General features: G+C 51.4%; 1 protein-coding gene across 1 annotated transcript in view; it reads left to right on the forward strand.

Annotated features, from left to right (window-relative positions):
* Positions 1–8046, forward strand: part of LOC119386253 (zinc finger CCCH domain-containing protein 13-like) — a gene marked incomplete at its 5' end in the record, with an annotated part of 37396 nt that extends 29350 nt beyond the window's left edge. Inside the window, 2 exons of the mRNA XM_049414275.1 lie at positions 7079–7693; positions 7756–8046. Of these exons, the coding sequence (XP_049270232.1) occupies positions 7079–7693; positions 7756–8046 (906 nt within the window). The remainder of the gene's footprint in view (positions 1–7078; positions 7694–7755) is intronic.
* Between the last annotated feature and the right edge of the window lie 4507 nt (positions 8047–12553).

Consider the following 12553-nt stretch of genomic DNA (forward strand, 5'->3'; position numbering starts at 1 on the left):
ACCATATATCCTCCCCCCGACACGCATCTGCAGTCGCATCGGTCACCCTCAACAAGTTGCGCGCCCGCGTGCGCGCACCGTCACTTTCTCGTCCTCATTTTTCTACCGTGCAGCAACAGACTGGAACGGCCTTTCCAACGACATTACAGCCATCACCTGTCCCTCAACTTTTTTGACCACCTTAACAGATTACTTTGCACTGTATGAAAATATGGCTTTGATTTTTTCATGTGTGTACCCACCCCTTATGTAATACCCCTTCAATTGGGTCTTTAAGGAATAAAAATTTAATGAAAAAAATAGCGCCGTTGCGAAGGAGAGTGCAACGGGAGCGAGCGAGCGCCGCATTATATACGAGCGCACAGCTGTGGCGGAGAGAGAGAATCGGGAGAGGAAAAACGAAGCGGAGGCAGCGCTCACGCCACCTCCTCCACCCCCGCCTCCTCGCGCTCACGCGAGGAAAGGAAAGGAGAGGAGAGTTGGCGCATGCGCAGTGGGGATCGGAGGCGTGAGGGAAGGACGGACACAGCCCCGAGCAAAAGCTGCTTCGCATCTAAAAAAACAGAAAAACTGGAAAAGAGAGAAAGAAAGATATAAGGAAAGAGAGAAAATTGAAGAGAAACAAAGAAGGCTGCCCAGCTCCGCATTTCCTTCAGGCTTGGCACCACTAGTGCGAAGCTGCCTTAATTCTTTTATGCGTAAGCATTCTACGGCTATTTCCCTCAGAAACTCGGAAAGTCGTGCTCCTTTCAGTCCGTTGCTTGAGAACGAACGGATCGATCCTGAAGCCAGTGCAATGTTTAATTGGCAAAGAAATGACAACAGAGGTCCCACAAAGGATTTCATTTATGGACACTCACAATGCAATCGACTGTTCTTTTATCTGACGAAAGAACGGGCCCTCAATCTATAGACCTTCTTTCGTTCTCTTCATAGGGAGGGTCTTGACCCGGCAGGTTTGATGCCTTCAGGAAGCATGCGAGGGTTCATTGGTCGTTCGGATCCTAAAAAAGTCACATGCTATGCGAAGACTTCTGGCAAAAAGAATGGGCCACATTCGCCGCCACGGCCACGGGTGGCATTGGCTAACACTCCCAATGGTATATGCATAAAGAATTGGAAAAAGCTGCACCACTGTAGATGAGTTTGCAGAGCATCGCAGGCGTAACGCGAAGGTTGTGAATTCGCTCGCCACCGACGGCGAGTTGTTTTTATTGCGATAGCAATTATGTGGACACTCTCGGCTGGTTTTGGCCGTCGCCATCGCCGTTGCCCCCGCCGTCAGGTCCCGAATATATATATTGTAAGGAACAGAGACGGACACAGCACCCGTTCCTGGGCCGGCTGTTCTATTCTCTGCTTCTTCTTTCTCTACCTCCCGCATGCTGCCCCCACGCCCGAAGCCCAGCGTCGTTCTTGGTCATCACAACATATATATATATATATATATATATATATATATATATATATATATATATATATATATAGAGAGAGAGAGAGAGAGAGAGAGAGAGAAAAGACAAAACTAAGCGGTTATCTTAACTTTATTTACCAACGGTTTCGACCGGAGGACCGGTCTTCGTCAGCGCTTATGCTCATAAGCCCTGACGAGGACCGTCCTCCGGTCGGAACCGTTGGTAAATAAAATTAAGATAACCGCTTAGTTGTGTCTTTTCTCTTCCCAAGTACGTTTGGCCCATTGGAAAAGCTTCTTCAGTATATATATATATATATATAAATATATATATATATATATATATATATATATATATATATATATATATATATATATATATATATATATATATATATATATATATATATATATAATAAAAGCAATAAGGAAAAAATAATCAGAAAAAAATTTCCGAAGCGCGCCACAGGATTTGAGCCTGCGACACCTCGCTCCGCAGCGCGCTGCATTAAACTCGGCCACGCGCCACCGGCTGTTAAGCATAACAACGGCGACCTGTTTACATGCACCATTTAACACTAACGGCACACAGAGCTCTGAGGTGCTTCAGTGTGTGTAGTATCACCCGCCACATTGCCCGAAGGGCGCGCTTTAAAGCAATGCTCCTGCATTTTCCTTCAGTTTTAAAGCTACCCTTGAGATGCGCTCTAAAAAGTGGCCCATTTCTGTCCCCACTGAGGATGTGGAACGCCGAGTAAACAATGCGTGGAACGCCACCACGCGGCAGGAGACGCGGAGAGGTCACTCCACGCGCCGCAGTTTTAAAGAAAAAAATCACAGCATATCCACGGAGTGAATGATGATGAGTGGGCGAAGCTGCGGAGGTTCATCGGTAAACCGTGAATCTTTCGTGAATTCTGCCCAGTACATCATCACCGACGTGAGATCGGGCGCGTTTATACTAAAGGTTCGATGAGTTATGACGACTTGCAGCTCACTTTAATTTTACATGTACGCTGTGAATTTTCATTGTTTAGAAAACCATTGCTTTAGAAAACATCTGGCGTCTTTCGTTAAGCAGCTGGCGTCTTTTCGTTTTGCTTTAGAAACATCTGGCGTTCTTTCGTTTTGCTTTTACAAAACATCTGGCGTCTTTCGTTGGTTTATTTCATCAATCAACGGCGTTTTGATCAAAATTTTTATTGTTTAATCACGCACAGGAGAAATCTCACCAGGCACTACCTTGGAGGTAAAAAATGGCTGCTAATGGGAATGAGAGACAGAAGAAGTCGGCTTTTAGCTAACACTTACACTTCTACTTCTACTAACGTTTCCTACTGGAACATGCCAATGGCTGCTAATGGGGAATGAGAGACAGAAGAATTCGGCTTTTAGTTAACGCGCACGCTGCGAATTTTTTATTGTTCAACAACGCACAGGAAAAATCTCCCACCGGCGCCACCTTGGAGGTCACAGCGTAAGACTGGTTACGCACTACGACTACTACGACTACGACTACGAGGGACGAACGGGTGCCGCCTTAAGGAGCTTTGCCCCTAAAAAATCACAGCATATCCACGGAGTGAATGATGATGAGTGGGCGAAGCTGCGGAGGTTCATCGGTAAACCGTGAATCTTCCGTGAATTCTGCCCAGTACATCATCACCGACGTGAAATCGGGCGCGTTTATACTAAAGGTTCGATGAGTTATGACGACTTGCAGCTCACTTTATTTTACATGTACGCTGTGAATTTTCATTGTTTAGAAAACCATTGCTTTAGAAAACATCTGGCGTCTTTCGTCAAGCAGCTGGCGTCTTTTCGTTTTGCTTTAGAAACATCTGACGTTCTTTCGTTTTGCTTTTAGAAAACATCTGGCCTCTTTCGTTGGTTTATTTCATCAATCAACGGCGTTTTGAACAAAATTTTTATTGTTTAATCACGCACAGGAGAAATCTCACCAGACCTTGGAGGTAAACAATGGCTGCTAATGGGAATCAGAGACAGAAGAAGTCGGCTTTTAGCTAACACTTACACTTCTACTTCTACTAGCGTTTCCTACTGGAACATGCCAATGGCTGCTAATGGGGAATGAGAGACAGAAGAATTCGGCTTTTAGTTAACGCGCACGCTGCGAATTTTTTATTGTTCAACAACGCACAGGAAAAATCTCCCACCGGCACCACCTTGGAGGTCAAGATCTGGTACTAGCGTTACGACTGGTTATGCACTACTACGAGGGACGAACGGGTGCCGCCTTTAAGGAGCTTGCGTATTAATTGTTTCTTTGTTGCAAGACCCTTTGCCGCCAGAACCTCAGTTTTTTTTTTTCCAGCAAGTACCCGCGCGAGGGCGGCACGCGGGTCGCGACCATGCCGCCACCGAAGGAACACTTCTTCAATGTTCGTACTCCGCCAGGGACGTCGGTGGACGAAGTAATTGATGCCTTGGAAGGCCTGGTCGGCATTCAGGATATATACAGTGTCCAGCACCATGGAGGCTTTGACTTTCAAGTCGGCGTGAACTCAGTTGCAGCAGTCCAGACTTTATTGGAAACCGGCGGTCTTCGCCTCGGAACCAGAACAGTCCCCCTAGTACCGGTGGCACGACAGGTGACAAGTGTCACCTGTCTTTACCTGCCTTGCTACGTACCAGACAACGAGGTCGTCACAGGCCTGAAGTCTTACGGAACCACGTTGAGAATCGAGGAGGCCCGATACAAGGACCGTCCCAGCATCCGCACAGGAACAAGGTACATAAAAATGGACATGCGACTGGAAAACCCACTTCCGAATTTCGCGCGAGTGGGGGGTCATCGTGCGACTTTCGAATACCGCGGCGTACGTCGTCTTTGCCGCCGCTGCAACCAGGAGGGCCACTTCAAGGCGCAATGCGACACCCCGCACTGCGCCAGGTGCGGCGTCTTCGGGCACCGCACAGATACCTGCACCGAACCGTGCCGACGCTGTGGCGGCGCTCACGCGAGCGTCGACTGTACCGCGAGGAAGTCGTACAGCATGGCGGCGGCAATGGACGTTGACGAATTCCCGGCACTCGGTACGGCGACCGCTGCAGGCCAGACGCAAAGGCGTATGACTACCCTGCGCCCGGCGAAACGACCGAAGCCAAACGAGGACGGCCCGGAACCGCAAGTTATCCCTGAAAAAAACGCTCGCGCAAGCTGCGGCCATTACGGAACCAACGGCACCGGTGCAGCAGCAGGAAGGCAGACCGACAGATGCGCCGACGCCAGCGAGCATGCGCAGCGGCGAGAGGCAGGAGGAGGAAGGCAGCCATGGCCATGCTGAGCCCAACTGGCCCAACCGTAAAAAGCCCACCTGGCCCAACCGTATATTCCCTTTGGGAGAGTTCGGCGCTCTTTTGATCTCGCCGCCAGTCTGGCAACAGCGCGCTTCCGCGCCGCCGACGCCATTTCGTGCCGAGGTTTCTCGTGATGCTGTACCCGTGACGTCGCTGTCGGCATTTATGCTTCCTCTTTGACCGACCTGGTGTGTCTTTGCTGCTGTTCGTGCACGTGTCGGCTGCGTGGAACATCGTGGACCTGCACGGACGTCGCAATGGGGGCTTGCAGCGCAGTAGGCTGCTCTAAAGGCTCTGTTATACTCCGACGTGCGTTCGCGTCAGCCCGCGGCGGCGGGAGTTGGCGACGCTAGGTTCGTCACGTTACGTTGACGCGAAAACAGAGCACTCTATACTCCCACTTGCGCGACGCACTACGTTGCCTTGACGCATGCGCAATTGAGCGCACTCGGCGTCCCTTCTTCACATAGAGACACAGACGCAGTTCAGTCTGGATAACGTCGCCGGCGTGGAATGCAGCATGTCGCATCTCGCGCCGGCTGCAGCCGGGGCGCGTTGACGGACGCTGGGCGCGTCAGTCGCATCGCGCGTTGGCCTATAGACGCCAGACTCTGCCCAGGCGGCGCTGCGAAAAACACCGCCACCAGCGCCCTCATCGTAGCCCTGGCCCTAACTGGGTAGTGCAAAGAGAGCCGCCCGCAAGCGAATGTGCATAGACCGCAATATAACCCTCCTCTTTCGTTGGTGTCGAGGCGCGGTTTCCTGAAAATCAAGGACCTGGAAAGCTTCTTCCGCCAATCCACGCTTCAGAAACAAAGGAAGCTGATCAAAGCGAACTGCGAGTACAACAAAATAAGTTTTAGTTATTCCCGCGCGCTGCAACTCGCAAGTACAAGCGGCATCACACGACACCGAGTTCGAGGCAAGCCCTCCGACATCCGTTCTCTAGAGCCTAAATGCGTTAAAATCGGGTATATACGTATGCCACAGCGATAAAGTACCTACATACACGATCAATTTACTTAGCTATGCATCTTACGATCAGTGGTACAAAACTCGGTTCATCAGGGGCGAATGGCTCCGGCGATTTTCGCCTTTTCATTTGCATTCTCCCTTAATTCATCTCTCGCTTCCTGTGCATTGGAGTGTTTTATTACGCATCCTCAAATGGTCTCTTGATGGTCGTCTTCCGTTTGTATGTACTGCAAATGGGGATACGTGCGTGTCCACTGTCGCGGGGTACAACCAAAGGCAAAACCGCGTGGCCTCCGAGATAGCTACGGCAACCGCGGAGGACATGGGCGAAACAAACCTGAAGGGGGTCACGACCAACATTATGCGATTTACTTGTATGACGCACGTGGTGTTAGCTAGTTAGAACCAGAACTCTGAGCCTTCAAAACGTACATACGTCCGCGATGCTGTGTTGTGACGACCAACTCGTCGCGGTGCGCGTATCACGCGTCTCCAGTCTGTCTAGCTGCTCACTTCGTGTTACACGACAAGCACCGCGGTCAGAGCCTCTGCTGAGCTTCATAGTCAAGGTTACCACGGTTTTGCATCAGGGCTACGCAAAACAACAGCAGAGCCACACATTCATGCCACCGGCTGTGGAGAACGCGGGTACTTCGCTTACCCAACACGCTCGCAACGGCCCGTATCCAGCGCTCTCGCCTTTCTTCTTCGTACGAAAACTATGGAAATCGGTAAAACTGAACGTTGTTATTCAGTCTTTTACGTCCGTGGCAATTCACAACGCAACAGTGCGTCTTTTGAGGAGTTTCTTCGTAGCGTGCGGAGGGCTCTCGTCTGCTGCTGTTTTCGCCGTCGTTCAGGCGAATTATCCAGCAAGCACTTCACGACGGTTCGGTGGCGCGTCCGACTAGCGGAGAGCAATTCACAGCTCTCGTTCTGAGTGCTAAATGCGCAAACACACGCGACATTAAGCTCAATCGTTGTTTCGCACTCGCTAGTTGCACCTGGTCCCATAGCAAACTATGAGAGAGAGTCGGTCTACGCACTACTCAATACTTCTCCGACAGGTGGCGCCACACATCTTGGAAACTCCAGAGTCTGACGTCTATAGAGTGCTGCACGCTTGTTAGCGTAGCGTCACTGTGCCGAGCGTGCGCGCGCGTCGACGTTACGCTGGAGTATATCAGCCCTTTAACTCGCTGAAGAAAGGGTTCGCCAGAGACGGAGCGTTGCGGGCGCACGCCAACGCGAGCTTACAGTGCCGCGGCACAAAATGGCGCACAGCGCCGCCGCTAAATTTGGATGGTTGTTGGCTCCGCCCCTCCGCCGAAGTCTCCGAAGGAATATACGGCTCTGGGCGCAACCAAGCTGCCGCCGCCACCGAGGCAGAGAGGGCCGCAGACAGCGGCGAGGGAGAGAAGCGCGGTGTACACGGCGCACGAAGCAGAAGATGACGCCAATGACGCCGCCAGCGCAGTCAGTTGGGCCAGCGTTGACGAAACGGCCGCCGAGGAGAGCTGCCACGAGGACGGCCAAGGCGTCGGGAAGGAAGACCGCCCCGAGGCGCGCAAAGGGTCACAGGGAGAGCGAAAGCCGAGCCTTAAGGGGAGGACCGGGCCGGCAGCCAGTACCGCTGCGCACAGCCCTTGGTGGAACAAGACAGCAGACGACGACGTGCCGCGCGGCCGGGAGGCCCCGCAGCCCGCAAGCGACCAGCCCGTCAGCGGCTCAGTCGAGCAAGAGAAGTCCAGAAAAGCGCCAGGAGAAGGAGACGCGCCCAAACCCACCGAACCGTCCATTTCCAGTCGGGAGCAACCGCGGCCCGAGCCGGCGCCGCGCAGCAGCATAGCCGGGAGGGAGCTCAACATGGCGTCCAACATGGCGAAGCAGGAGGGAAGACAAGCCGAGGAGAGAAGACGGCGGCGGCTGTGTTGGAGGCCCAGAAACCTGCATGAACACCGTCGTCAGACGAGCTTGATCCCGGTGAGCTCGTTATCGACGAGCGCGCACCGACATCTCCAGAATCCCCGAAACATACTCAGCAGCAACCGTTGTCGATGCCGGCAGGCGTCGGCCGAGGGCGGAACAGCCGGAGCCGAGACTCTGATGCCGCCCACGGTGGAACTCTCTTCCAGTCGCTCAGGCCCTCGGGCCCGGGCGCGCACAAGGCTGACGGGGGGCGCCCTCAACGCAGCGTCAAAAAGGTGCGACGTGACGCCGCGGGGCGCCTGCGAAGCCGCACGTCGGGCAGTGAGCACGAGGAGGCGACGTCAAAACAGCGTCCAAGCCAGCGGCCGGCGGCCGACGACATGGACACAGACAGCGACTTCTTCTGATAGGTGGGTGCGTTCCATGTTTTCCCCCACCGCCCTGTTTCTTCAAGGCTGTCCTAGCCAACGAGGCGCCGCAGACTGACTGAACATTTCCAGCAATATGCCTATGAAACCTTCGAATAATTGTCACGCGGGGTTTTCGCCCCGGCAGAAATGTTAAGTCGCGCAATGTCTGTGAACGTCTCTAGGACGTGCAAGAGATGCGTGGTAACAAGGTTTAGCGCTGTCAATGCACTATGCATCATAGTCTGTGAACATGTGTTTCCAGCCCCCCCCCCCTTTTTTTTTTAAATAGTACTGATGTCTTGTGCGGTTGAGATGCCGAAAAAATGTACATACCTCATTTTCCGCGCCGTGAGTGTGCCGCTGTTTCCCGTCGGTTTAGTGCCGACAAAAGTACTTACCGGGTGACGCGGTGCGCGTGGCATCTTACATCTGTCGTGTCAAGGCGTGCAACGTGTTTATTGCACTTTAGTATTTATTACCATTAGATATGCCATTATTTAGTTATCAAGGAGCATGAAGGGCGTCATGCGCCCACCTTTCCGAGAATGCGCCCTGTGCTATGAGTGCACAGCTGAGCAATGCTACTGCAAGCGATCTGTCAGCATTGGCACGGTAGCGTGCCCGCGATACCAAGCAACGTGAAGTCCGCGCCAAATGGGCGCCAGTTTTTTTTTTTCTTTCTTTTTCTTCTCTTTTTTTTTAAGCAGAAACAATTTGTCACACAGTGCATTGCTCAGTCGTACACAAAGATCAATCAATTGAATTATTCTTGTGTCGCGTGAAAGTGAAAATGTCATGTATCCCACGTGTCATGCGCCGGAGCAGTCACCTGCCTTTTAGGTGGTGACGATAGGCAGCTGGCCGATTCCGATGCGCACAAGTTTGTGCATTTCGCAGTGCAAGCTGTATTTGACTGTGCCATAAGGTTAACGTCATGTTAGCAGTGATGGAGTGGACGAGTTCCCGATACCGGGCACGTGTTTTTATTTGTTTGTTTCATATCGAGGGACATATGATAGTGATATATTCGCCCGGGAACGACATATGTCAAGTTGGGCATACAGCTCGAGAAACCTGGCAAGAGTAGATGGCCAAGTTTTTTTTTTTTTTCCTTTACGGGGATCAAATAGTAGTGATGTGCAAGTGCAATATGCGCGTTTCTGTCCTTATGTCCACAGTTGGGCTGCCATACAGTGAAGTGGCATACTGCCCAAACATGAGTGTCTGATGCATTATGTCCTGTTTTTACTTTCTGAGAATAGGGTATTCTCGCCAGTATAATGGTATCTCATGCACGACGGCCCCACAAGAAGCGTGTCTAGTCCCCCCCTACCAGGTGTTGAGGGGGCCTACCGTAAACTGTGAGTGAGGTATTTGTTGCATTTCGTTTGCTTAGGTTCCACTCGTAGTCCAACCAATTCGTGTTCTCGCATCGCTTAGTGAAGAATCTGTCACTCGGCAATCTTGTTGTGTTTACATGGTTTCTAGAATAACATAAGCACATAAATTAGGGGCAGCAGGGAAAAAGGGGCAGCAGGGAAAAAAACCGCCACGTCCTTTTCTGTTGCTCGATAAATGTAAATGTCTCTAAAAATAGTCACATGGAATGTCCGGGGCTTGCGCACCCCACAGAAACAAAAGTTGGTAGTTAGAACAGCCAGAAAGTTGCAGTGCGACATTTTATGCCTGCAGGAGACGAACATAGATACTTTAAGCAAAGCCAGAGAGCTCGAAAAGCAGTTCTCAGCCCGCGGGTTTTTCTCATTTCCCACACACCAAGCGTGTGGCACAGCCATAATAGTCTTCAATTGGTCTCTCCTTAACGGGGGCCATATCACCTTCGACCCAGATGGTCGAATGGTAGCGTTCGACTTTGAGTTTCAGGCGGAGCAGTTTAGACTCATTAGCATATACGCGCCGGTAAAAAGTCATGCCATGGCAGTCTTTTACAGGCAACTGAACCCGATGCTCCTGGAAAGGAAGCACTTAATCTTAATAGGGGACTTCAATTGCGTTTTGAATAATTTAAATGATAGAATAGGCCCGGGTAGAGAAAAAAAAGACATTTATAGTCTAGAATTAAGGAAAATAGTACAACAATTCAACCTCGCAGACGCTTATGTACTGCGCCACGGGCAGACCTTCCAGAATACTTGGTCGCGTACCAGTACGCAGGCGCGCCTGGACCGCGCATATGTGACACCGTCACTACAGTCAGCAGTCGTGGACTGTCAGGCGGTTGATCCACCCTCGTACGCTCTGGGTATCTCTGACCACAGGCCGGTGGTATTGACTTTAGAGGTTAAAGACAGGTCGCCATGCCGCCATCCGTGGCGAGTCGACAATAGACTCTTTAGTGACGAGACGGCGAGGGCCACTCTACGCAACCGTGTGGCAGCCTCTACAGGCGACCGTAGTTGGGACGCTCTCAAGCAGGTGTGGCGTGACATCTGTACCGACGAGGGTAAAAAGTTGAAACATCGTTACTCTGGTCTGGTGAGAGCAACGCTTCAGCGCATCCGGATAGTCGAAAGAGGGGGACCCACCTCTCTACTTATGAAGACCTATGCTAATGACTTAAAGTTAAGATTAGCACGACTAAGGACGCTGACGTCCACCACGGCTAGCTCTTACCAGGCCAGACATCTACCCAGTTCTCACCCGGAGGTGCTTAATTACGTCAATAGTATCCGAGTCGGTCGGATGGAAGACCGCGGCAACTTGAGCAAACAGGACATAGCTAGGTTTTGTGCACATTTTGAAAGCATGGGGATGAGTGAATTACGTCTCGACTTGGATTCGCTCTGTAGTCATCCGTTTCTAAGCAATCTCCCACAGCTTTCCCCCGAGGAGTATTGCAGTTTAGTTGCCCCCATAACCCTGGAAGAACTAACGATATCAATGCGTCACCTCCACAGAGGTTCCGCACCGGGAAACGATGGCCTAACTGTCGAATTTTATAGTGCATTTTGGGATGTCATAGGACCCACCCTGTGTGAGGTCTTGAATGTATTCACGAGTAGGCACACGCTGCCACAGTCATTTAAGAGCTGCAGGATTATCCTGCTTCCAAAGACGCAAGAACGTCTCGAGGACCCCCGTAACTGGCGTCCGATTACTTTATTAGGCACAGATTACAAAATGTTAACTACCGTTTTAACCCTGCGTCTACAGGGAGTCATGCCCTCGCTTATCAGGTCTTGGCAGTCGTGCTCAGTGGTAGGTCGTAATGTACAGACCCTGAACATGCTTAACAGGGCTATCATAGATTACACGAGACAAAGACAAGCGAGGGGATGGCTCACCTCCCTGGACCAGGCACAAGCATTTGATAGGGTAGAACATAAGTTCATATTCGCCACCCTGCTGGCGTTTGGTTTTCCTAGACAATTTGTATGCCTCATAATGGAACTGTACAATGACATAAATAGCGACTTGTCCATAAATAATGAAACAGTAGCCTCCTTTCCAGTGACGAGAGGCGTGAGACAGGGATGTCCTCTTTCCCCCCTGTTGTTCGCGCTCACGATAGAACCCTTCCTGATCCAAGTAGAAAAGCACCCAAGTGTTCTTGGGTTGCAGACCCCAGGCAGTGGCACAGTTAAAGTAGCTGCTTACGCTGATGACATAACGATATACCATAGAGACGAGGACAGCCTCGCTGCTGTCCTCAAGCTTTTTCCGGGTATGCTGAGCTCTCCGGGGCGAAACTTAATTTACACAAGTGTAAATCCTTATGTCTCCATAGGTCTCCGCTAACAAGTCTTCACGGCATCGCCGTGGTAGATAGCGTGTGCATTCTAGGGAACAGCTACAGGGCCAGTGGTGCGAACAGCGAGAGCTGGGAGGAGGAGGTGAAGGAGCTAAAACAGCAGAACACCAGGGCCCTAGAGTTTAATTTCCCATACTATGTACGCCGGTACTTACTCATGGGCGTCTTTACAGGTCGCCTCTGGTTCCTGTCAAATTCATTAGTTATGCCCTACCAGGTTGCACGTAAGGTAAAGTCTCAGTTTATAAGGTTTTTCTGGAATTCAAAGACCCCCCTGGTAAAATACGAACAGTCAGGCTTGCCTCGCGAGAGGGGCGGATGGAATATCCCTTCGGCCGTCGTCTTGGCAGACACTTATGCTCTGAAAACGACCCTCAGGGTGCTGCAGTTACCAGAGGAGCACACCGCCAGAAAACTGGCGACGTACTTCCTAGGAGTGCAAAGTCGTCTGTTTTTGCAGACGCAGCCCCCGGAGCCGAAGGCGATAAACCCGACGCCCTTCTACAGGCATGTGATCGGAATATACAAGCGCATAGCCCAACTGAACCTGGACAATCCCCTCCTGGAGTACCTAAATACAGAACTATCACAGGAGTTATTGGTGAACTCTGGTTGCGAAGCTAAAAACCCCAGGTTCCCGTGGCTCTTGTTGACCCCTAGCTGGCTGCCAGGCAGCATTCAGGATGTGGTGTGGCGTTTCGGGTGGTCCGTCTTGCCTACGGCGGACCGGAT

Source organism: Rhipicephalus sanguineus, chromosome 3 (genome assembly GCF_013339695.2).
Source record: "Rhipicephalus sanguineus isolate Rsan-2018 chromosome 3, BIME_Rsan_1.4, whole genome shotgun sequence".
In the NCBI taxonomy this organism is placed as follows: Eukaryota; Metazoa; Arthropoda; class Arachnida; order Ixodida; family Ixodidae; genus Rhipicephalus; species Rhipicephalus sanguineus.